Source organism: Argentina silus (assembly GCF_951799395.1).
Source record: "Argentina silus genome assembly, chromosome: 17".
In the NCBI taxonomy this organism is placed as follows: domain Eukaryota; kingdom Metazoa; phylum Chordata; class Actinopteri; order Argentiniformes; family Argentinidae; genus Argentina; species Argentina silus.
Window position 1 is genome coordinate 13,771,687 of NC_139671.1, and position 26,053 is coordinate 13,797,739.

Genomic DNA, 26,053 nt, shown 5'->3' on the forward strand with positions numbered 1-26,053 from the left:
AACAATAGTTGGACTTGCTGAATTATCCAAGTGGTGCAAGGTGTAGCATTTCATTGGCTGAGGGGCTGAGAAGAGACCGTAGCAACCACAAGCGTCTAGCAACGGGAACATGGCCGAAGAAAAGAAAGAAGTTAAAAGAACTAAGCGTGTTTTTATCAACAATATTGATACGTATTCGTCCAAAAATATCGCCAAGGTAAACTAGTTAATGATTTCACCTCTATTAGACTTAGTGTCGCTACGATGTGTTTTATTCACACTGTTCCCCATACAGTTTCTGTCAACCTGCATAGTTGGAGCTTCCTTGGAGGAGGCTGATGGCGCCGAGGATGAAGACGAGGACAAACTCTCTCGGGATAACTCCGCACTTCAAGTTGGGACTTTTCAAATTGTTGGAACCGTTGCCAACGAGGGAAGAAAAGCAAGTTTTGCACTGGAACAGTATTCAGTGAGTATGCACTTCTTCAGCTCTTCATAATATAATTTGGTGGGTTTAGAAAATCAAGTTTCCTTAGACCCACTTGCTCACTCACTTTGACTTTTGTCATTTGCAGTCATCAAATCGAGACCTGCTGTTCAAACGCCTATTGGAATGTGATGTAGTGGTGTATAATTTATCAGAAAAGGCAACACCAGAGCAGATTGAGGAGGCAACTTGGGCAATGTCAGGTATGGACCAGATTGTTTGAAATCCCCATGCACTTTTGGGACAGTTACTCCTCTAAATGCATTATTTTACAGTGCACTGACTGAAATGTTACACAACTTTGCATAATGGTTCTGCACCTACAACTGTCGGGTAATACATACATGTGCAAATAATGAAAGGTGTTTATTTCTTTATGAAACCAAATACTGTAGCACTTCACTCTGAGATTGAGAGCTTTGTGTCTCCGAAGATGTTCATCTTGTTATCATCGGTGATGACCTGGGCATTGACCAAGCCAGTTGATCCCGTAAGTCTCTCCTGAAGTTAACACTGCAATTTCTTTGTCCATTAACTTGTTAATTTCTGTACATTGATGAATTACCTGACACCGTCTTTTTTCTGTCGTCAGGAGGACATTGAGATTCCTCTGACAGAGGATGACTACAGAAGGAAAAGACCACATCAGAACTTCAAGGAACACACCAATGCAGAGAAACTGGTGCTTAAACTGGGTAAAACTGTAAGTATGGACTGGGGCTGGGAAAATGACAACAACAACAACAACAATATGTATATATTTTTTAAATGAATAGATGTGGAAATAATGTTAATCACTGTTTTCAACTTTCAGAAAAAGTCCAAGCTATCCAGTTATGTTGTGGCCGCAGGTCTTCAGTACGGAATGGGAGAAAATCTCTTCCACTACTTTTTCAAAGTAATTCTGAACTAACAACTGTTCTATAATCATTGAATCAAGGCATCTATATGATCGTTTGTTCACAGCCCTTATCTTGTTTTTTCCTCAAGGCATCTTGGCTGGGAGAGCTCCCTAAGGTTCCTGTTTACGGGCCAGGCACAAACATTATTCCTACCATTCATGTCAGCGACCTTTCAGGGTTTGTAGTGTCCATTATCCATGATTTTGATATTTGTTTACTGATTATTGAATGGTATTTGGTGAAAAATGCTTAGGCTACACTATATCTACCTCTCAAGGGTGGTCCAGAATGTCATTGACCACAAGCCCAAGACACATTATTTCATTGCTGTGGATGATTCCAAGAACACCTTTGGAGATATGGTCAAGGTAATAGGCCAGCCATCTTTAAATGTGGTAATTATTGGATTGTTCTTTCAACATACAGATTTGTTTGTTCTCTGACTCTCCTCTTTCCCTAGGTAATAAGTTTTGTGCTTGGTCCAGGCAAAATTATGAAAGTCCCTAAAGAGGAGGGGTACCTCACGAGGGCATTGCCAGTATGTATTCCCAGACACTCTCCTCCTTCAAATCAGGCCTAAAAACTCTTTAGACAGGCCTTCCTGTAGTCTTCTTTGCTGTTGTTAGTGTCTTGTTTGTGTTTGTGTTTTTAGTGCACTCAAATGTACTGTGAACCTGTGGAAGCATTTGGTTGGCAATGCCGTTCCACTTACTGTACAGTAAATCCTGACAAACTTGAGGTCAGGATCAAACGTGGGAGAATATAGAATTCTTCTCATACTTTCCAGCAGGCGGATCTGGAATACCTCAGCGTCAACCTACGGATAGAGCCTGTCTATCTCAAGGAGACCTTCAACCTAACCTGGGTGTCTGAGTCTGGGATGGTGGATAACATCAACCGTGTGGTAGAAGAATACAAACTCATTAGACGGTTACTTGTGAGTGTCCAGCTGTAGCTGTAACCAAGAGAAGCTATGCACAGAATAGTACTGCAAATAAAACAAAGTGTGTCACACTTATTGAAAATATAGTGTCGTTATGTTATGTCATGTCTCCATATACAAATCTGATATCTTTGATGTTCTCTTTTGCTTTCCCTAGCCAATAAGAATCTGCCTGATGGGTCCTCCAGCTGTGGGGAAAAGCACAGTGGCAGCGAAACTCTGTAAACATTACAAGCTGCACCACATCAAGCTCAAAGACTCCATTGATGAGAAAATAGCACAGCTGGTCAGTGGAAGCTAATAAAAAGCATGGGCCCTTTCTCAATTGTTAGAAACTTGATTCTTTGTGTCCTCTCCTCCGTCCTCCACTAGCTTCCTACTAAAAACGCATTGGAAAAGAAGATCTAGGTTACTCCCCTTAGATATTCTCCTCCAATGCTTTTTGAGAAGGACACAAGGAATTGAGTTCCTAACAATTGAGAAAGGACCATTGCCTTCTCCCTTCACTTACTCAGTTGTAAATGGAAATCACCCCCTCTTGTGGTAGTTGAAAATAAATTACCCATTCATATTTTATTTTCTGGTATTACTATAAATTTGCAGTTGTAATTATTGTTTCAAACAAGCAAATTGCTGGAAATTATTGAATTATTTTTGGAGGGCACTGATTTCAGTCAATTCCAGGAAGAGGCCATTAATGGGGACCAGGGGAATGACAGTGAAGACTCAGCGGTCAATACTCAGGACCAACTTGAAGCTTTCAAGGACAGCATGGATCAAAATGAAGGTACTTACTTTTTGTATAGGAAAACTGCTGCGCAAATGTTCCTATCAAGATGTTGTAATATTTAGGGGAAACATGGACACTTATGCAATAGGATGTTCCAAAGGTATTTAGATAAAACACTATAATTTGTTTGATCACACACTATTTAGAGGGTATAGTTTTGTATTTTCACACATGAATGAAGTAGTCACAAGAGTCAGTGGTTCATCATCATCATCGTCATTCCTATAGGTCGACTGGAGGACAAGTATGTTTATCGCATCATGCGGGAGAGGCTGAATTCAAAACCGTGCAGGAACCAGGGCTTTGTTTTAGATGGCTACCCTAAGTCCTACGACCAAGCCAAGGAGCTCTTCTATGGTAAACATTGCTTTGAAATGTGAGTCATTTCCAACCTCATACTGTTGCCATCCTGCTTTGCCTATTAAATATGGATGTTTTCCAGATGAAGACATGGAGTTGGATAATCCCAGGTCCAAAATGCCGATGTACAACAAGAAGATCGTTCCAGGTCAATAAATATTATGTTTATCCTTTTTTTTTTGTTTACTAACTCTCTTGAACATCATTTGATAAGTGCAGAAACAGGTCATTGCAACTTTAATGCACAAAATTGCGTAGTATGATGTAACTACATATATATTCTATATATATATATATCATTGTTATTCGTACATGTTTTGCAGAGTTCATTTTCTCCCTCGAGGCATCAGATGCATTTCTGAAGGAGCGAGTGCAGAACTTGCCAGAGAGTGTGGCGGAGAAAATGCGCTACACTCAAGATGAATTCCTTCCTCGCCTGGTGAAATATAGACAGGCCAACGCAGAGGACGAAACAGTACTGGACTATTTTGATGAGCTCGAGATTCACCCAGAGTACATTGGTAATGTTAGAATAGATGTTATTCTCTTCCAATAAGGGTGAATTATGCTATAGATGAGCAATTCAAACTTAACAACAACCTTGATTTATTGAAATAGTAGATTATATATACTATATTGTGTGTGTGTGTGTGTGTGTGTGTGTGTGTGTGTGTGTGTAATATACATACAGTCATGAGAAAAAGTTAGGACACCCCCCAAAATATTAAGTTATTCTCTTAAAAATATGGACATATCAATATGTTATCTTCTTTCTAACAATGTCTATAGATAAAGGGGATGTAATTGAACAAAAAACTATGAAAATGTAACTTTGTAATCATTTATTTAACGAAAAATTAACAATAATGCCAATTCCTACTGAGGAAAAAGTTAGGACACCCTATGCCCTAATAGCTAGTATTGCCCCCCTTGGCTGAAATAACCTCAATTAGACGTTTCTTATAACTGTCTACAGGTCTCTGACATCAATTGGGAGAAAGTTTTTCCCACTCCTCCTTGCAGAATTCTTTCAGCTGTGTGATGTTCGAGGGGTGTCTTGCATGCACAGCCAGTTTCAAATCAATCCACAGCATCTCAATAAGATTAAGATCCGGGCTTTGACTTGACCATTCCAGAACTCTCAATTTATTTTTCTTGAGCCATTCCTTGGTAGATTTACTGGAATGTTTTGGGTCATTGTCATGTTGCATGGTCCACATCTGCTTCAGCTTCAACTGTCGAACAGATGGTCTCACATTTTCCTCAAGCACCCTCTGATACAATACAAAATTCATAGTGGATTCTATGATGGTGAGCTGACCAGGCCCTGCTGCAGAAAAGCAGCTCCAAACCATGACATCTCCACCCCCATGCTTCACAGTTGGTATGAGGTTCTTGTTCTCAAATGCTGTCTTGGTTTTGCGCCAAACATGTTTACTCTTACTGTGCCCAAATAGTTCAACTTTGGATTCATCTGTCCAAAGCACATTGTTCCAGAAGTTCTGGTCTTTCTCTAGGTGTTCTCTGGCAAACTTTAGTCTTGCCCTGATGTTTTTTTTTGACAGCAGGGGTTTCCTCCTTGCACACCTCCCATGTAATGCAAACTTGTTCAGTCTCTTTCTTATGGTGGATGCATGTACTTTGACATCAATTGTGGCAAGAGATACCTGTAGGTCTCGTCATGACATTCTGGGATTGTTGGAGACTTCTTTAAGCATCTTTTGGTCAGCTCTTATGCTGAACTTGCTTGGGCGGCCTGACCTGGCCATGTTGGTGGTGGTTTTAAATGTTCTCCACTTGTAAATTATTTTCCGGACAGTGGAATGGCCAATTTCGAATAGTTTGGAGATCTTTTTATATCCCTTCCCAGACTCATATGCATCTACAATTTTTCTTCTGAAGGCCTCAGAGAGCTCTTTTGATCTCGCCATGGTGATGCAACTCACTTCAACAATCAAGAGCAAACCAAACTAAATATCTGAGGCTTAAATAGGACAGGCTCCTCCAAAATCCTCTGTAACGATGTTCTAATCATTTGCACCTGATGTGGTGCTCTTTATTATAATTTTAGGCATTTTAAGTGGAACTAAATGTGGGGGTGTCCTAACTTTTTCCTCACAAGAAGATTGCATTTCTATTAATTACATTTTACCAATAATTTTTTAAATAATTTGTTTCAGTTGTATTTGTTTAGTTATATTACCTCAATTTTTCAATATTGTTCAAATGAATATCAAATGTCCATATGTTTGAATATGTTGAAGAAGACAAAGGTTTTCATAGGGTGTCCTAATTTTTTCTCATGACTGTATATTGATTGTAGTAAATAGTAACTGAGATTGAGAACAAGTCTCCGGCCATCATTGCATCATGATTTCAGTTTTTTCTGATCTATGTCATCTAGAAGTCAACTGTGCAGACGACCCTGAATACACCACTGTGATTGAGAAAATCGTGCAGGTGGTAGGGCCGCCCAGGAACTACGGTCCCACACCAGAAGAGAGGGTGGAGCAGGAGAGAAGGGCAGCGGAAGAGAGACAGCAGAGGCTGGTGCTGGAAAAGGCTGAGAGGAAGTGCAGGGAGGCAGCAATGGCTGCTAAAATGGCTGCTCAGCTTGAGGAGTGGGTAAGATGGGAGAAGTTCACTCATGCAGCTCACTAGGGCCAAGTTCCATAGTTCCAGATCCTTCCCCTAGATTCTACCCAGTTTGTGTTCCCAAATCTTAAAAGGAATATGTGGGAGTTGGTTTATCTGTGAGCCCTGAGCACTTAAGGGTAGAGGCTAGAAGAAGGGGCTAGAAATTGATCCATTTCAGAAAAGAAGCACTTGTGATGAAAAAAACTGCTGTATTTTTTGTATTTTATTTTTTTACTTGATCAAACCGTTTCTCATTCCATCCCAATCATTGCAATGATTTACCTCTCCATCACCCTCCCCTAGTGTGCGTGTGTGTGTGTGTGTGTGTGTGTGTGTGTGTGTGTGTGTGTTTAGAACAAGCCATGTGTTTTATTTTGTGTGTATGTCTACAGAATAGGCAGGTGACAGAGGTGAAAAGGCAGGAACATGAGCTGCTGGAGGCGCGCTCCTTCCCCCTGCGGAACTACCTGATGAAGTTTGTCATGCCCACTCTCGCTGAGGGCATGAGTGAATGCAACAAAGCCAAACCAGAGGACCCAGTTGACTTTCTGGTAATGTTTACTTTTATGTAGTAATGTTCATTTTAGTTGTTGGTTTTCAAGATCAAATGAAAAGGAATTGTGGTTGGATAAACAGATAAAGTGCAGTATTATATTTGCATGTTTTAATCAATAACAACCAAACAAGTTTTGAGTCCTACATATTCCTACATATTTCTGAATACTACTGTTTGTTTTTTTCAGGCTGAATATCTCCTCCGGAACAATTCACACGATTAGAGATATGGCACCTAAACATCTGCATCTGACAGACATGATCTTGAATGTGCACGAGTATTGTATTTTTTGTCGTGACAGTATTGAGATGAGATGATCAAGCTTTTACAATACTCCTAATAAACAGTATTTATATTTTCTCAATTATTCATACCAAATGTATGTAATCAATTTGCACTCTTGGGTAACTTGCAATAAAGAAAGTAATTGAAGAGATTACATCAAAGAGGATGGACTGCATTCATGGTTCATCTCCTGCACACATTGGCAAAGTACACACATGCTGGCACACACACACATCATAAATGGGATTCAAATCCTGGTCTCCAGTGTGGGAATCTAAATGTCTTCCAGTACCATAGAAGATTAAACCTATGAGGTATGAGGGTGACATTTAGACTTTAGTCTCAGGCAGGGCTCTAACTCATCACAGATGTTCATTCAACATCACATCTGCAACAAACACACACACTAATGTAATGTACTCGACTGTCCTGTAATGTATTTGACTGTCCCTCCTAAACACCCCTTCACCCCCCACTACCCCCCCCCCCCTACGGTTCCTCTACTGTAAATAATAAAATAAAATAAAAAAGTAATCCTTCCTTCTTCTAGCAATGTGACTGCCAATGGCCCCTGGACCTAACATAGATTTTCTTATGATGACTGATGTATAAATTATTCACTTACTTTAGACAAATGTACTTTAGACAAAGTCGCTTTGGATAAAGGCGTCTGCTAAATGTAAAAAATGTCAAAATATAAATGTAACACACACTTTCACTCTCACTTACACACACTCACACACTGTACACTACGTCATGACGTATACGCCAGCGTCAACTGTTTTTTTTTTTTTTTTTTTTGCGGTGACAGCTCAGCTGCACGCGCGCCATGTTTAGTGCTGGAAACAAAAGGTGCAAATTCCCTTGCTGAATGTTCAATATAAGGAATTGCATACGCTTGATGAGAAACAAAAAAACGAGTATGAGAAGGGACATTCGGGGGGGCTGATTGTATTATCTGGAGGTTGCTACAATGCCCTTGTAAGTATAATGCTTCTTAGTTTGAACAGATTGTGTTGGTATGGGTGACGACGGGGGATCGGGCCTAGCTGGCTAGCTTGTCGCATTGGTCAATTAAATAGCTAACGTTTTGTTGTTGGAATTTGCATAGAGAAACAATATGGAGAACTAACCGTGTGTTTTGCGCAATTCCCACGAGTGTTATGCAGAATGCTAACTAGCGTGTTTTGACATTCAAGTGGTCTTGATTAAGTGAACAACAACCGAGTAATTATTAGCTTATGAGTTGTTAGCTAGCTAGCACAACACAGACGGCACATGATATCTTCTCTACACGAACTGCGAAGAAGCGTAGCCAGGCAGGTCTCTAGCTACTACTCAAGTTGTTGTGGTTTGTGTTGTGTTGCTGACATGCTACAATGACTAACCAGCAGAGGATCAAACATAATGCGAAAGGAGGAGTCCGTGCATGCCAGTGATCTAACTTAACCCTTCTTCCAACCAGCCACTCAGTTGAATTGTATATTCGAGACTTGGCTAGGTATATGACTAAAATGACCACAGCAATTAGCTAATGACCGCATGACTTCTGTATTGAATGAAGTACATCCTAAACGATGTGTAGTTGTAGGAATGTATTCCAATTTGGGACAAGCAGTGAAAAAAAAGCAGTTTGAAAGCAATGATCAGAATCACAAATTGATCACATAATCACAGGCATCACCACATCTGTACTGTATGAATGAAGTTTAACTGATTGATTGATTGATTGATTTTGTCCTGTTTCAGTCCAACTGCCAACCAGTTGCCAGCAGCCCAGCAGACCCCCAAGCACTATGGGATCACCTCTCCCATCAGCTTGGCCCTGCCCAAGGAGGCAGACCTGGTCCTGACACACAAATTGACTGAGACCCTGAACCCCTACGGTGTGTTTGAGGAGGAGCTGGAGCTGCAGCGCCGGTAAGATGATTGAACTCTTGTTTCTATAGTCAAAAGAATGACCTTGTCAGGAGAAGATTGTCTGAAGTGCTGTTGACAATGGTCATGAGTCAGTTAGGCTGAGGGTTAATAATCTCATTAGTGGATAAAGTTGGCACTTGTTGTGTGAAAGTGTCACCTGTGGCTGTTGATTTCCATTTCGATGTGCCACTGCATATGGCACATTTCTTAATTCTGACATGCCTGTTTTATGTGTGCCTTTTCTCCACAGAATACTGGTGTTGGGTAAATTGAATACACTGGTGAAAGAGTGGATCCAAAACATCAGTGAAGTGAAGGTAGGATTTAATTTCATCCTTCTGTGACTTAGTTGTCTCTGCACGATAGAACGATATTGCAACCGCAATGTCCATTTATCTTCACTGCCACAGAGTGTAAGTTGCTGATATGTGTTTTTCTCGCAGAATCTACCTGCTTCATTGATTGAAACTGTTGGAGGAAAGATCTTCACTTTTGGCTCCTACAGGCTAGGAGTTCATACAAAAGGTACATTTAGGTTCCATCAGCATTTTACCTCAGTCGTATGAGGGGTGGGACTTGTTTGCTACAGTATGTGAGTTAGGATCAAATCCCAGCCCAACAGACACATGATCACACATGCTGTCAGACAACATTTCATGTCAACTGCGACACTTCTGTTTACCTGTGATAATGGACAATGAAGTAATCTCATCTTAAAAAGTCTTGACTGCAGACATGATGTTTAAGTTGTTCCACTCCTCTTCTAGGTGCTGATATTGATGCTCTCTGCGTTGCGCCTCGCCATGTGGAGAGAACAGATTTCTTCTCCTCGTTCTACGAGAAGCTGAAAGAGCAAGAAGAGGTCAAAGACTTGAGGGTGGGTAACTATACCTTGAGCTACAGTGTACCATACACATGTCACAGCATGAGGAATACCATGTTGTTATTGAAAATGCTTCTCCTCTCCCTCTCTTCCCAAGGCTGTGGAGGAAGCATTTGTTCCTGTCATCAAACTATCCTTTGATAGCATTGAGGTATCACATTTTAGATTCTTTCTGTAGAATTTCTAGCAATGAACGTTAGGAGAAAATGTTTTTTTTTGCACAAAACTGCTATTTTGTTACACCTAAGGAAACAAACATTTGGTTTTTAGTCATGTTAATTTATGCTGTCCTCTAAAATTGCGTGGATGTTATTGATTTTTCTCTGTGTATCTAGATTGACATACTGTTTGCCCGGCTAGCGTTGCAAACTATCCCAGAGAATCTGGACCTTCGAGATGATGGGCTCCTGAAGAATCTGGACATCCGTTGTATAAGGAGTCTCAATGGTAAGCAGTGCTATCTGATCAATGTTAAAAACCACTGCTGCTTGCTTGTATGGCTAAAGGACTATACAGCCCAAAGTTACGGCCTGATAGTTCATTGTTTTCTCATAAAGGGCTGATTTTTTTTTTTTTTTTTTTTACTTCACACCTTGTTGAAAGCAACTGCTGTGTTGTAGGTTTGGAGTGAGCTCTTTGCTTTGTGTTGTGTTGTGTTGTAGCCATCTCTATTATAGACTGAGTTGTGTTCTTTTTAGGTTGCAGAGTCACAGATGAGATCCTCCACCTTGTGCCCAATATCCAGAACTTCAGACTCACCCTGAGAACCATCAAGCTATGGGCTAAACGTGAGTTTGATCTGAGTTTAATCACACTTTTTGTACTTTTACCAGGTAAGTTTACTAGGAAGATATTCTCATTTAAGAAGATGTTGTCGGAGGCGTGCAGGTGTGAATTAATATTCATGCTAGTATGTTTATTCTGAAGACTGTATTGGGTAGGGGGGGATTATCTCAGCTTGTCCTTTCACACAATCAACTTAATGGCATGTAAACAAGGTCCAGACTGACCTGTGATGGCCTTCAGTGCCTAAACAGGATTAGTGGGGGTAAAAGAAACCGTGTGTCGTTGCATTTTTACCAGGACACAACAGCGCCCCATGTTGCCATGGTGAATTTGTTTGGCTTGAGTTCGCTGCCTGGCAACCACTACCCAATCAGTTTTGTCTCAGGGGAAACAAAAGCTGTGGAGTCAGAGGCTTGTAGTTGGATGTGGATGTTCGTCTTGCGTAAGCCCAGTCTGGAAAGAACCCCCCCCCCCCCCACACACTTTGTACTCAGCCAGTCCAAATAGCGACCAATCTGACATGAGTTGAATCTGCTTGTACATCATACATCGGTCAAGATAAAATAAGTCTAATATTGTTGTTATCATCCCTCTCAGGTCACAACATCTACTCTAACATCCTGGGCTTCCTCGGGGGCGTGTCCTGGGCCATGCTGGTGGCCAGGACCTGCCAGCTCTACCCCAACGCTGTGGCATCCACTCTAGTGCACAAGTTCTTCCTGGTCTTCTCCAAGTGGTCAGTGTTTTCAGCTGTACTGTGTGACCCCCCCCCCCCCCCCCCCCCCCCCCCCCCGACCGACCTGTTTAACTCAATCAGTCCTTATCAGTGCTCGTCTTGATTAGGTTTTGAACAACATGGAATGGTAGTATTGAAGTTGCAAAGATCCTAACAAAACACAAAGAAATGAGACAGTTCAGCTCTTTGCTTTTCACATAGCTATGTAATGTGACAATCATATTATTTACAACCTGAACGTTTGTGGTATGACTGACTGATGTTATATTGGGTCAAGTCTAAAATTGAGATGTGTTGTGTTACAGGGAATGGCCCAACCCAGTTCTGCTGAAGCAGCCAGAGGACTGCAACCTGAACCTTCCTGTGTGGGACCCCAGGGTAATGTTGATCACACAACCTCTCTCACTTAATGCAATGAATCTATGACAACATTAAAACAACAATCCAAAATGTGACTGTCCAGCTTCAGCCATAACATTTTTTTTTTTAAAAAGTTATTTGCTGTGTCGTGAAGATTAGGAATCATATTTCCTACATAAGCATTTTGCTTTCAGAACTGACCTTTAGGTCTTGTTATTATCAGTGGAATGCTCAGCAAGGCACTGAGAATGTTTATCCCTGTCATTCCAGGTGACCCCGAGTGACCGGTACCACCTGATGCCCATCATCACGCCAGCATACCCCCAGCAGAACTCCACCTACAACGTGTCTGCCTCCACACGAGCTGTAATGGTGGACGAGTTCAAACAGGGTCTGTTTACGTTTCCTTTACATTAAAGGGACGGTTTGCTATTGTGACACTTGCATTTGTTTTTGGATCTATCTGTGCTGACAACAAAAAAAGTGTCAAAATAGTGAACAATCCCTTTAAGACTAGAGACTATGTCTCTCTATTAACTTCATATGTGAACAAGAATATGTCTTTGTTGGTTCTCCTTATAGTTAAACATGTTTTCCCTCACCCCCCGACAGGTCTTGCCATCACAGACGAAATTTTGCAGAATAAAGCAGAGTGGTCCAAACTATTTGAAGCACCAAACTTCTTTCAGAAATACAAGTATGTATTAAGCTGCTTATCCTGTTGGACACCACATGGTGAGACACTTTCACTATTTCAATAAAGATTTCTATTTCCAAAACACACATTCATCACACACACTCCTTTTCAGTCCATGTGAAGTTCTCTTCCACGTTATATTATGTGAACCACTTATTCACTTTGAATTTTTAAATAAACTCCTATTAAGTCTTCCTGATAAGACTCAACAGCTTTATTCTTGCTTAAGCATCCCTTTGATTCTCAAAGAAATCACTTTATTATCACAGCTAAGTATAGACTATGACAGTATGTAAGCACAACTCATTTTGATGTTTGTATTTGTCTTACTAAAGGTAGGTACTCCAGTTGTAAGGATTCTTATTAAAAGTTAAATTCTCCTGGTTTTCCCTGTGCCTTATTATATTGTATTCCAATACCAAATAAAATGCTTTAGTTCACAATTTGCACTATGTATTTCTTGTTAGTCTGATTTTGTAGACTGGTTCATTTTTCTATTTAGCAATTTTTGATCATAGCTCATAAATATATATTTTTCCCTCTGACTTGAAAATTGGTACATTGTAGCATATCGTAAACTGATAAGCATTTCAATTACAGGAATGCATGTTACCAAATAGTTATTTAACTCAATTCATGTCAGTTATTGGTATAGAAAAGTAATTGTATGTACTCCCTAATTTTCCCCTCATTCTGAGAGTATATTCCCTTTTCACCTACCAGTTTGGCCCAACCTAGTGAAAGCTACTGGTACTTCTACCTTGAGTGAGATGGGCTGGAAGAGTAGATTTTTCTTCCCTCTTTTTTTAAATCAGCTGGGCTTTGTAATAGCATGATGCAATGAATGGCCCCTTTCCCAATTCCTGATTGACATCAGTCAGTTGGTTAAATCTCCCCTGGAACATCAGTCTGACCCACCTTCTAAGGTGTCTCTGGAGGAAGTTTGAGAAGACGTGACATGTTGCCTTGCTGCCTTAAGCAAACCCTGGCTGAACCTTCCCAAACACTGCAGTCAAGCAGCCTCCTCCTTCCTCTTCTCCTTCCTTCCTCTCTGGATTGCTGGCAGAGGAAGAGACACTGCACCAGCCCTGGATAGTCACTTCCAGCACAAGCCTGGAATCTGGATAAATGAAATGGTTCACATTCAGTCAACTAGCCCATGGATTTGAGCATTACATTTTTCGCCTCTCTATCCAGCAGTCATTATGCAGCATTGAATTTTGTTATTTAGATCAGGCCTCAGGAAATATCTGGCTTGATTTAACTTATCTTGAGAGCGTCCTGGTACGCTACAGACTTTTTGCATTGGTTTTCTGTAATGTGTTGTTTGAATAAATCAATCATGTGTTCTGGGCTCAGACCTTTTATTTTCAATGTGGCCTGAAAATCAAAATCTTATCTATTTAGCTTACATATACCTGTCATAATCCCTTATTAACCCAAGGAATGAATCAGAACTAGAACTAGCCAGCTACTATGATTTGACTAACAATTTGATGATCTTGAACTAATGATTGACAGTTATCCCAGATGATGTATATACACACATTTAATGATTAATCGTTACTAATCTAGTTGCTGCATTTATAGATGGTTATTTTAAGTATATGATTTGAGATGTATTGTCATTGTAGAAAATGCATCTAACAAGCTAACATTGATTTCCGTAAAGTTAACGTTAAAGGGTGTTTATCAACAAGTTAGCCTAAGAAATGTCTTAGTCTTTCTGATTTGTTAAAATCGTCCCTGATCTTGTCCTTGGTTTGCTATGCTTTGTATCAGCAATATTGACTTAAAATGAGGCGTTGTCACTGACAGACTTACATTTTAATTTGTAGTTGTCGAACTTCAGTGTCAATTTGTATTTCGTTTGTGTATGGTTGTACCAGATTTCAGTGTCTCCATATACGTTGGCTTGGTAGTTTAATTGACATGGACATAGATCATTATTTGTCTGACCGTGTAGCATGTGTAGGCGATAGCTGTTAGCAAGGTAACTGCATATGTCACTTATGTTAAGGACTAGGGTTTACTCCACCCCTGTGTGTGTGTGTATGTATGTGTGTGTCTGTCTGTGTGTGTGTGTGTTTGACATCTAACCTGTTGCAGACTGAGGGTGGTCAGGCCTCAGGTGTAGTAGCAGGTCGGCCCTGGCCCTGGCCCTTCTTTGGGGTACACCTCTTTGGGGGTGTTGGTTGTCTGCCCTCTTGTTTTTAGGGTGTAATGGCATTGTTCTGTCTCTTATGTTCCAAGGCATTATATTGTGTTGCTAGCAAGCGCGCCAACAGAGAAGCAGCATCTTGAGTGGTGAGTACTGAGGGTGTCAACTACAACAACAACAACAACAACAACACAAAAAAAAAAGACATTGAATGAATGAGGATGTTTTTGTTTTGAACTTGAATACATTTTATGCGTTTCTGTAGTTGACGGCGTAGTGACGGTGCTCCTAAAGCAAGAAGATGGTCTTTTTGACTTGTCAGCTGGTAGACAGTGCATTCCTCTTTTGTAAGGGTGGTGTTTTTGTTTGTCCTGGCAGGGTCGGCCTGGTGGAGTCAAAAATCAGGATCCTGGTGGGAAACCTGGAGAAGAATGAGTTCATCACCCTGGCTCATGTAAACCCACAGTCGTTCCCTGGGCCCAAGGAAGGCAGCGAGAAGTGAGTAGATTATGTTTACCTCAACATTGTGCAAGATGCTAGTACCAACAACCTCTCACTTCACTACAAGTGAGTTAAACAAATGTTTGACAAGGTGGCTTACGTTATTGCAATGTTATGGAAAATGCATCTGTTAGGAGAGTGAAAACTAGGAAAGATGTGTGGGTCGTTTTGAAGATTAACGTTGTGGCCATACCTGTTACAGAGAGGAGTACAGCACAATGTGGGTGATCGGGATTGTCTTCAAGAAAATGGAGGGATCTGACAACCTCAATGTGGATCTAACGTTCGATATCCAGTCCTTCACAGACACAGGTAAGCATACTGGCTTACTTTAAGCATCGCCTGTATGACAGAATCACACAGTAGGGTGATGTTGCAGAATATGAAATGTTTCCCATTGTACGTTGTGCAGATTATGTATTTTGGTTTTAATTGTGTATTGTTATAAGTGGTAAGCTTGTTTTAACGTGAAACATAGCTTCCCTTTTTTAAGGTGAATACAACTCTTATCTGTCTATGATGTGAATGGGTCCAGTGTATAGGCAGGCGATCAGCAGCAAGATGTTTGAGCAGGACATGAAGATCTCGGCCATGCACGTGAAGAGGAGACAGCTCCACCAGCTGCTGCCTAACCTGGCCATCGTGAAACGCAGGAAGGTCTGTTCACTTTCTGCACATCAGTTGCTTTACCTTTGTGGAGACTGAACTCCTTAGCAGTGTGTCCTCTGCTCTGGCATATGTGCTTTGTTATAACCACCCCCCCCCCTTGTGTCCTGTAGCACTCAACAGAGGGACTGCGTCAGATGAATGACAGCAGTCTGGACCTGTCCATAGACAGTGACAACAGCATGAATGTGCCCTCCCCCACGGCCTTACCCATGGGTGTCCATGCCAAGAGTGGCCCGCTGGGCCCCCCTCCCAGCCCCATAGGGTAAGTACCAGTCCCATGCTGGTCTTGTCACTACAGGGGAGAGCCTAGAAGGCTGACAGGAGAGGTTAGTCCATTGAACATTTATTGACAAGGAACTGAAGATTGTTTCTATGGAAAAGGAGACATTTTTTAGGTCAGTCAGTTAATACAATTCTGTCCATTGTCTAAAGATTTGTTTTTTAACAGTCTTTTAATTATTATTTACTTGACACAGGACTGGACCTGCTGCAGCCAACCACCCAGAGGCCCAGGTCAAGGCAGAGTCTACTGGAGAAGCAACAGAGGGAACCAAGCCCACCCTGACCCGCCAGGGCTCTTCTACTGCCCTTCCCCCACCATCCAGCCAGACCCCTCCTCCTACCATGGGCCCCCCAGCAGCCAAGAGACCAGGCTCCCCACAGCTGGAAGACGCAACCATCAAGAAGCTCAAAGTAGAGCAGGTAAGTTGGACTTGAAGTCTTTCCCATCACACTTCAGTCTTCATACAGTGCAATACAGCACCACATTATTTCTCTCCTTAGGGGCAATTTTGAAGGCGTCATTGATTGCACAAGAGCACTAGATGTCTAGGTCCTAGATTACATTTGGAGTACTGTCCTTTGCCACAGATCTTTCATTCATGTCCTGAGTTGACTTTTTGACCACATAACTCTCATAAGTCATGGCTACCTGCCAATGGTATTCAGTACTGTTGATCCAGTTGGAGCTTGTCTGATAAGGCTCTCCGTGTTTGTCCTCTCCCCCGTCCCCTGCAGGAGCCAGCTACTGAGACAAAGACAGCAGAAGACAATATGGAGTGTACTACCACCAACACACACCCATCCAGCCAGACCCCCCCTCCTACCCTCATGGGCCCTCCGGCAGCGATGAGAGCAGGCTCCCCGCAGCTGGAGGAGATCACAGCCAAGAAGCTCAGCAACGAGGAGGTAGGCTGCACTCAAAGTTCACGTCAGTCTCCATACAACGCAACACAATTCAAATGTATTAAGTCACCCGTGGGGCTATATGGAAGTCATCATCTGTGTGTGTAATTTGAACCGTCAACGTTAACCCCTTGCTTCCCCTTGATCCTTTAGCCATGGCTGGTGGTATTGAGGGTTGAATTTGACACCATTGGAGCCCATTGACTGATGTTCTCTGTTTGTTTTCTGGTCTCTCAGGACCCAGCCATTGAGACTGAGACTGCAGGGGACGGTGCAGCTGGAGAGGGGGATGAGAGCTCTGCTGTGGAGGTAAACCACCAGCTCTACTCCCTTGCACCACATTTCATATTGACATCATTCAATCCCAATCTCTCTACTGTTTTTTTTGTTTGAGTAAGGACTTATATGTTGTTGCAGTTTACATCATTTTGAGGATATTAGTTGGAATCATCGCTCTTTTGATTATTTATTCCTGATTATTGTAAACTCATATGGGTCCTTGATTTCACAGGTCAATGAGGAAATGCCTTCTTCTCAAGATGAAGTGAAAATGGAGGCAGAAATTAAGGTATGAGCCATAGACATTGAAACATGCCTTGAAGTTGTATGGTAACACAGATGTCCTGTACAAGAGGGGCCAGAGTCAGCCTGGCTCGATCGGGGTGATCAGAGTCAGGCTGGGGGATGTTAAATCATACTGGAGTGTTCCTACTGTATATAATGTTTCAGATGTCTATTTTATTTTTTTATTCTATTATTCTATTGTCACTTTATTTTGTTGTTGCTGTTTGTGATGTGAGCTGCTGTAACGCCTTAATTTCCCTTCGGGGATCAATAAAGTACCTATCTATCTATCGAACTATTACACTGTAAACTCCTGTTGGTTCATGATAGTACCAGGACACAGCAAACCTGGGTCAAAATAGTATTTGAACATGTGGATGAAGTGCATGTCCATGTAACTGAATTACCTCTCTCTCATCATTTGTATCTTCCTGCCCCCCCCCCCCACCCCCCCCCAGAAGATGGCGACTGCTGACCTCTCTGACGTGCCCCTGCTCCCTGCCAACCCCATTCCAGTGGTGAAGAACTCCATCAAGCTTCGCCTCAGCAGGTAAAAGAAGGAGAAAAACAACACCCCCCTCACCCCCCCTTTTCACCCAGCTCCCACCTCTACAAACGGCCAAGGAATGCCCAAGGTGCTGCAGACAGACAGACAGACAGACGACAGATGACAGATAGAGAGAGACAGACAGACAGACAGACGGATAGACGGACAGACGGACGGACAGACGGCTCACTCTCTCCCAGGGACATTCAGTTGACATGCAGGACGCCTCTGTCTCCACTAGAGGGCGATGATGCTCTTCTGCTGGAATTCTACCAGGCGCCCACCTCTACAGGATCCCCCCAATGGAGTTGCGGGTGGAAGTTGCCCAATAGGCACAGATCTAGGATCAGTATACCCTCCTTCTATCCTTATCGTAACTATTATGTGGGGGAGAACCTAAAACTGACATCAGTTCAGCTTTTAGGGGCATCTTCATTCTACCCCCTTCCAGGACTGCTGGTTACGAAGGAAAATGATGATGCATAAATATGATGTCACTCTGTAAAGACCCTGGCTCTCGTCCCATGTGTGTTCGTGTGTATGTACATACATATGGGTGCTCATTCATTTTCCTCCCTCTCGCAATTGTTTGTTTGTTTGTTTGTATGTCCAGAGAAGAAGAGACAACGATGACAGTTCTGTTAGATAATGTCCTGCTTTATTTGTCATGAGTGATTTCTAGTGTTGCAAAATTGTTACAATGTAAAAAAAAAAAAAAAAAAAAAAAAAGGACAAGAAGTTATTAAGTGGTATCCGATGTGCATTACAGTTGAGATTTCTAATCGACCATTAACAGGGAGACGCTAGATTCATCACCAGATACTACTACTTACTGTTCTGTGGCCTTTTGTATGTACAGTTTGAGGGATGGGTGAGGAGTAAGTTCAGGCTTAGGTATCACCACCAAAAAGACACAGACACAGTTAATGCTAATGCTTCTGGAACTAGAGCTCAGGTTTGACTCCATAACTGACCAAAAACTCTCCACAATCCGTGGGAACAAAATAGCGCTAGTCTTTAGTCTAGTCCGTAGACGATGTACAGATCTCCATATCAGTGGTGATCAGGGAGTTTGTTAGTTCACCATGTTCACACTTATGCTCAGGGGTGGGGTTTCCTGACAGACTTGTGACACTGTGATCATCTGAAGTCCATTGTTATGGACAAAAGTTGATCTTTCTGGAAACCCACCTCTGATTGTGGCTACCTAGAGCTGGCAGAAGAATGCTATGGGAATAGGGAGTAGAGTTGATTGGTTCCTGACCATTCAAATACTTATACATGCATTTTACAGTATCTGTCAGTATCTGTCTTGTACAATAACATAGAAATCAAAATAATACTTTTTCTTTCTGTGTGGAATATAAGAGTTGAGCTTTAGCCTTGATGGATTTTTGAATGTGGCATAAATAATTCGATTGGAAATAATAATAAAAAAGAGATATCTAACATCACATAGGATTAGAGCACAAGACCAATTCTCCTTATTGGCTGTTTATTTTTTGATTGCTTGGTCACATAACCGAATTGGAATTGAAAGTGTAGTAAACGGGATTGGAAAACTTGGTAGGTTTAGCAAACGCAAGGTTATTTTCGTTCACCGTTTTGAAAGTTTAAATGTGTACTGAATTTTCACTTCCAATATTTTGTTGATGTATTAACAAAATTTAGCTTTGTCTCTCTTCGTTTGTGCTAATCGTGTGGAATATGTTAACGATGAAGCTGAAATAAGACCACTGTCATCCTATGGTGCGTTAATCTACATGTATAGATAAATCACTTCTTCTTCTTCAATGATGATGAAACCATTGTTTCCTTGTTCTTACAGTGCTCTCTTTCAGTTCAAGTTTTTCTTAGGCATATTTGTAAGGACGAGGTATTGTACTTTTTCACAAATAAAGGTCTATGTTGTTGCAAAACTGTTCTGTGTCTTTATTTGGTCCATTGTGTTGTCATTTCACAAGTTTAGACATCTCACCACATTAAGAAACTTGGTTACGGTTCACACATTTCAAAAGAGAATAGTCTCATTGTTCAGACTTGCTCACTGAGAAAAAGTGAATATAGTTTCTGAAATATGCAGTCTCTGCTCTCCCGCGGCTCAGAGGATTTCAGTCAGTCGAGACACCCAGTGAGCAAGCCTATAATATGGCCTAGTTAAAGGTTTTTGTTGTTTCCTATCTGCATCCCAATCCGGACAAAATTTCCCAAGACGTAGCTTGTAAGAGTGTGTATGTTGTTGCTAAGGAACAAGTCCTCCTCGTGGCCCAGTAGGTGGTCTTCTTATGAATATCATTACTGATCCTCACTCATGGAAGACAGGACACCTTTTCCCTTCCCAGACCATATTTATCACTGTTTTGCTTCTTGAATATGGTAAACAGATGTTTTCATATCTGTGCTAACTCTGACGAGCCCTATATTTTTACATATTTACCGCCATAAGTAGCTGTGGCACAGAGCTCTCACTCCGTAATCCTCTTGATAGAGGGAAAGCTATACAGGGACAAGCAATCCTGAAGTATTGCAGTTGCTCATTGAAATCCTATGCTATCTTTAGCACAGTCAGTATGTATTCCAACTAATTCATATTCAGGATTCCCATCATTAACGATCATGGCCTTTCCAGTTGCACCAGTGATAATAACACCACCATACCTCCTCATTAATCATACTCTACATTAGGCTCTCATCCAGAGGTGTATCTGTGGGGGACCCAGGCTGGGGTTATGGGGCTCTCCCAGCAGTGTGGCCCCTATTACCCCAGCAGAGTGCTCTCTGTGTGGGGTATGGGCCCAGGGCATGGCCCCCTGTCCTCCTGCTGGGCATCCATCTGCTACAGAGCAGTTGGATCCCAGATTGATGTTGAGACAGTGATTCTGTGACACGTCCCTCCCTATGAGTGACAGAGGGTCCCAGACCACCCGGACCTCTCCACTGGCACTACCATGACCCATACGGTTGCCATGGGCAGCATGCCAAGACTGATGGGTGGAATTGTCTCCCACTGCATGCTGGGACATGTAGTTGAGGGTGGTCTTACAGTAGATTGCAGCCAGGCAGTGCATTGGCACTACAGTGGCGCCATACACCTAGCCACAACATTGTAGATTTGGTTCATACATCCAAGCAAGTCCTATGTGTTTTCAGGACACTGAAAGGAATGGCCTTTGTTTCCTTCTCAGAGTTGGTATGAAGGGCTTCTAAACTGTCTGGTCTCTCTACTGAATCTTCCCAGTTACCCCCAGTGTTATATCCTTTAGTGCGCCTGTCAACATCCTTACCTCGTCTGTGGGTCCAAGTTAAAAAGAAACGTCTCCCCGTTTCACAGAACTCGGCTCCGAAGCAGGTGATAAAAGCGGAACGTTCACATCTGAGAGCTGAAACAATGCTGCTGCACCTTCAAAGAGGAGACGCCATCATGTGAGAGAGTGGGGCAGGATATGAAAGTGTTGTCTCCTTGCTCAGTGAGATCAGAGGAGGCTAAGACAGAGGATTTACTGAGATCTGTGTTGTGTAGCACCGAGTGATCTGACCATTACTGCCAGGGAAGTGTCATGGCGGACAGGTTTGGTTGGATATTGCAGAGGATGCGGATGCTTTGTTACAGAGAGTGAGGATGATAGGATACAGCACAGCGAAGGTTGTCTTATTTCTCTGTGCTTCCAATGTTTTAGTGTCAGTTGAAGATGGCTAAATGTTCTCTGTAAAGACCGTCTGCTTTTTTCATACTTCTGATAAGGGTTTGATATCCCAGAATAATGAAGTGGACAACCTATGGACATTAAGGGTTTACTCTAAGGCCGTATCTCCATAATCTACAGTGGCTTCCTCTCCTCATCTTCTGCCCTTGATCCGCACCGACACGAAAGAACCGGAGATGTGTAAGCATATTCTAGTAAGGATTTCTTCACATCACATTCACCCATCCTTCTTTTATGATCAGTGTAGATGAAGGATAAGTGACAAAGAGAAGGCACCGCTTTATAGACTATTGAGATGTGCCCCAGATAAAAGAGGCACATAAAGGGCTTAATTGAGACAGGCTTAGAGGCTGGAGTACAGACACCATGCACATGGCATGGATGAGCACCTGTGCCAGGAGCGGCTGCCCAGGGTGGCACCCTGCCAGGCCACAACCTCTCTCGGTCTGGCTGGCGGAGAGGCCAGACACTCGCTGATGAGGAATTAGAAACCCATTAAGGAACACACACAGCAGGAGAGGAAAGGGGATGCTGAACCAAGCTCCGACCTCATATAAATTGCTCTGGATGGATTTGAGAACGTTATGTTGTAAATTATGACATTTTTGCTTTATGTGCGTCTTGTGAGTTGTAGGTGAATGTTCATAGTCAAGTCGAAATAGAAATGGAAAGATGTGTTTGATTCAACTCTGGAGCTGGCTGTAGCACATCATCACACAGATGTGTGGCCACTGTGTCGGCCTGTGGCTGTTGTAGGTCTGACTCCATATTTGTTCTCTCTGAAGTAGGGAATGGTCTCTCCGGGACAAACTCACCACAACCCCTGCCCTCGGATAGCTTGCTTCCTGGTCCCATGCCCACCTGTCAGGCAAACACCAACAACTGCCCTGTCCCCAGGCAAACACCATCTTCTCACCCCCCATAGTCTTTTGCCACCTCTCCTTCCTTATCTTACTCAACCCCCCCCCCCAACCGCCCCCCCAACCCCCACCCCTCTCCAGGCTTGTGCCACCTCTCGCCCGCTGGTCACAATCCCTGCACGAGCGCTCGTGGTGCCTAATTAAGGCCTTCATATGCAAATGAGCATGCCAGTCGTCTCCACAGCTGGCAGGCTGGCAGCTCCTCCTCTAGAGGTTCGTCAGGAGGGCTATGAGGCGGAGGTGGCGAGGCGAGGAAGACGAGGAAGACGAGGAGGCTGAGGCTGAGCACCCACTCTGGAGCTATCAGGGGACGTCACATGATCAACCCGGGCTACTCACCGTATAACCCAGCGTCTCGCAAGGATACGTCTCGCAAGGACACGCCTCGCGAGACGACTCATTGTATTCGGTGTCATCACCATCTGAGGAGCTCTCTGCCCCGGTCTCGGATGATAGAAATATATTAAGTGCTTAGTGCTACACAGGCCTCGCGGCTCCAGCGGTCAAGGCCTATATGGACCCAGTATATGACACAGTTGAGTAGCCGTATGTAGCTCATTGTCTCTCATACCTTAAGTTTTTCGACGCTATTGTGTTTGAGAGTTACCCGAAGACTAGCTGTGAGTCGTTGACACATCAGTGGCTCTGATTGCACAGTCAATTACCCAGCGAGCTAGCTCTCTGTGGTCCAGGAGGAGAACACAGGGAACAGGTTCATCCAAGCGTTCAGCCACAGCCACCGTGCCACAGCAGAGGTGAAACACACTGACGACAGAGACAAGAGGATATTGGGTTTGATGATTTCTCTATGTGGATAATAAAGGTTAATAACAGTCCTTTCCCGTGTCATATTTGACATGACCAGTCATCGCAGTAATTACAGTCATTACACTCCAAAGGATGTCTGGTTATCCCTCTTAAACACAGGCCGCACAAAGAAAATCAATTATTCAATCAGAGCTCACCCATTCAGCCCTTGCCTGAGTTCACTTAATTTTGGGCCTGGGTGAATCTGCCGCAAATAAGCCCCGGAGCCCCGAACCCAGGAGAAGAAAAGACGAACAGGCCCCTAATTTGTCCCCTTTCAGACGGTCAATCACTTTTCAAAGGAATGCAAGCTTTATTCTGACAATCAGACGACGTGAATGGGAGTGGATTTCATCGGCTGCTTTACATAAGTTATCTGCTGGCGATAGCGACAGGGGAAGTCAGCTATGCAACGAACGAAAGACACACACACACATACACACACACACACACACACACACACACACACACACCCACACACACGCACACGCACACACATAGTTATCTCTCTCTCTTTCTCTCTTCACTCTCTCTCTCTTTCTCACTTATCTCTCCCCCCCCCCTCCCCCCCCCCCCCTCACACTCCCCTCTCACCTCATCGCTCACACTGCGTCTCGCCCGTGCCCACTGGGATTGGCAGCATGTAATTTAAGAGCATGGGCACAAAGACCAAATGCCAAGGCCCATAATGGAGGCTGGATGTGTTCTGATGTAAATGGGCCGCTCGGCTCAGGGCCCAGGGCCTGTAATTAAGATCAGAGGGACAAAGAAGAGGAGACAGTCTGACAATGGGCATGGGGGACCTGGGATTGTGGGGGAGCAACCATCAGACCTCCATTAGGAACCCAAAATGGAAAAAGAGACTTTATACATGGACACTTAAGTGGTTGAATAGAGGAAAGTTCAGAGGGGAGGTCTTGAGACTATCAAAGGTAGTTTTATTATTCATTGTTACTCCCAAAGTTACTCCATTGTTATTTTCTCAGTTGTCCAGATCTGTTTAACAATCCGATGCTGATCTGATGGATTTCTACATATGGTGGTAATGAAGATGATGGATTTCTGGTTGTAATTACACAGTTAGCCTACTCATAAACAACTTTCAAAGATCTACCACAGAATAATTATCTTTGATGTTTTTGGGGTGTGTGATCAGTCTGAATGATGAAAAGACTGAGACAGAGGCCATCATATCCGGAAGGAAGGCTGAGAGTCTCGTCTTCCACTTCCACTTTCTCCCTCTCTCTCTCTCTCTCTCTCTCTCTCCCTCTCCCTTTCTCCACCCCTCCCTCTCTCTCTCTCTCTCTCTCTCTCTCCCTCTCCCTTTCTCCACCCCTCCCTCTCTCTCTCTCTCTCTCTCTCTCTCTCTCTCTCTCTCTCTATACTCGCCCCTTCTCTCTCTCTCTATACTCGCCCCTTCTCTCTCTCTCTTTACCCCCCTCTTTCTCTCTCTCCCTCTCTTTCTCTCTCTCTCTCCCTTTCTCTACCCCCCCTCTTTCTCTCTCTCTCTTTACCCCCCCCCCCCCCGTTCTCTCTCTCTCTCTCCCTCTCTCTCTCCCTCTCTCTCTCTATATGGTGCGTTTGTGTTCCTAAGGACACTCTCTAGCTCCTACTGCTCTGGGTGGCTGTGTGTTCAGACCTTTTCCCGTTTAATTAGATTTGTTAAAACAATTTTTGGAGTGCTTTATTCGGTAAAAGCTCTCAGGGGTTAACATCCGCAGAACACTTCTGTTCGGCTTCTTTTCACCAATGGAGCATAAATTATTTAAATTATTCAGAATTGTGCGACCTTTTATCTCACCCCCTTTGAAGACAGCAAATTAAAAATGCAAATGGGCTAACTAATTAATATGCAAATGTATTCATTCCCAGTTAACAATTAGCAATTAAACCTGCAGTGTCTAGAAAGAGCACTGACAAAATTAGAAACTTATTTTTCGTTTGAAAAAATACAGGCAGTCCGAATAATTGATTGACGGAATGACTTTTACCGACAAGCACCTGTCCACAAGTAAACAGAATTAATGGGTTGTCATGTAGAATATACCGGAATCTAAGGAGACTGATGTCACAAAAAAAGAACATGCATGTCATCTTGTCATGGTTTGGTTTGAGACTTGTAAATTCCATAACTCAATCAAACGATAATTGAAATATTCAAGCATCTGGTATAGGGATTGTCTTGCATATGTGTGTGGTGAATGGGTTGAATCATCCATTTCTTTCCCTGTAGACATCAAGGATTATGTGAGAGAGAAGTTACATAATATACAAGAGTGGCACATTGACAGCAAAGCTCCTGAGATGATGGCCATATGTGCTGCAAAAGAAGCATCTAGACCACTACTAAAACCCAAGAAGTGTACAACCCCAGAAATACCCTGTGCATAAGAACAGCTTCTTTTCAATCGCCAGTAGCTTTACAGGAGGCACACAGACACATTCCACTCACTCATACTACGCCTTATGAGGCTTAATACAAACCCCTGACATCCATCATCTATGCCAGCCTGCCTGCCTGCCTTGTCTCGCTTTCTTTTTCCCTGCATGTGAATTTACCCACCTTCAGATTCTTCGATCAGATAGGAGGAGAGAGCAGGGGGGGCTCGGAGGCGTGAACTACACCCCCTGTTCTAAAGGTTATCAGTAATGCACAGACCTGGGGGCCATGGCT

General features: G+C 42.9%; 2 protein-coding genes across 3 annotated transcripts; both read left to right on the plus strand.

The window, feature by feature from the left end:
- Window positions 1–109: 109 nt before the first annotated feature.
- LOC310818413 (adenylate kinase 7-like) lies at window positions 110–6,877 on the plus strand (the record flags this gene model as incomplete). The annotated part of the gene is made up of 18 exons (XM_083689357.1): window positions 110–196; window positions 275–448; window positions 555–669; window positions 862–956; window positions 1,059–1,169; window positions 1,281–1,364; window positions 1,457–1,545; window positions 1,646–1,736; window positions 1,829–1,906; window positions 2,156–2,305; window positions 2,469–2,597; window positions 2,996–3,098; window positions 3,330–3,458; window positions 3,544–3,609; window positions 3,785–3,982; window positions 5,866–6,086; window positions 6,491–6,649; window positions 6,842–6,877. The coding sequence occupies 18 exons, from the start codon at window positions 110–112 to the stop codon at window positions 6,875–6,877; spliced, it is 2,115 nt and encodes a 704-aa protein (XP_083545483.1).
- Window positions 6,878–7,756: 879 nt separating this feature from the next.
- papola (poly(A) polymerase alpha) lies at window positions 7,757–18,766 on the plus strand. Of its 2 annotated transcripts, none has more exons than XM_083689063.1 (22): window positions 7,757–7,920; window positions 8,689–8,859; window positions 9,110–9,176; window positions 9,303–9,384; window positions 9,627–9,736; window positions 9,840–9,893; window positions 10,078–10,189; window positions 10,441–10,530; window positions 11,126–11,264; window positions 11,570–11,642; window positions 11,895–12,015; window positions 12,237–12,321; window positions 14,575–14,628; window positions 14,861–14,980; window positions 15,186–15,295; window positions 15,519–15,640; window positions 15,763–15,914; window positions 16,129–16,354; window positions 16,670–16,840; window positions 17,075–17,146; window positions 17,349–17,405; window positions 17,860–18,766. In XM_083689063.1, the coding sequence occupies exons 1-22, from the start codon at window positions 7,913–7,915 to the stop codon at window positions 17,953–17,955; spliced, it is 2,292 nt and encodes a 763-aa protein (XP_083545189.1). In that variant the 5' UTR covers window positions 7,757–7,912; the 3' UTR covers window positions 17,956–18,766. The 2 variants fall into 2 exon arrangements, with proteins under 2 accessions (XP_083545189.1, XP_083545190.1); XM_083689064.1 differs by having other exon boundaries at window positions 17,863–18,766.
- The last annotated feature ends 7,287 nt before the right edge of the window (window positions 18,767–26,053 follow it).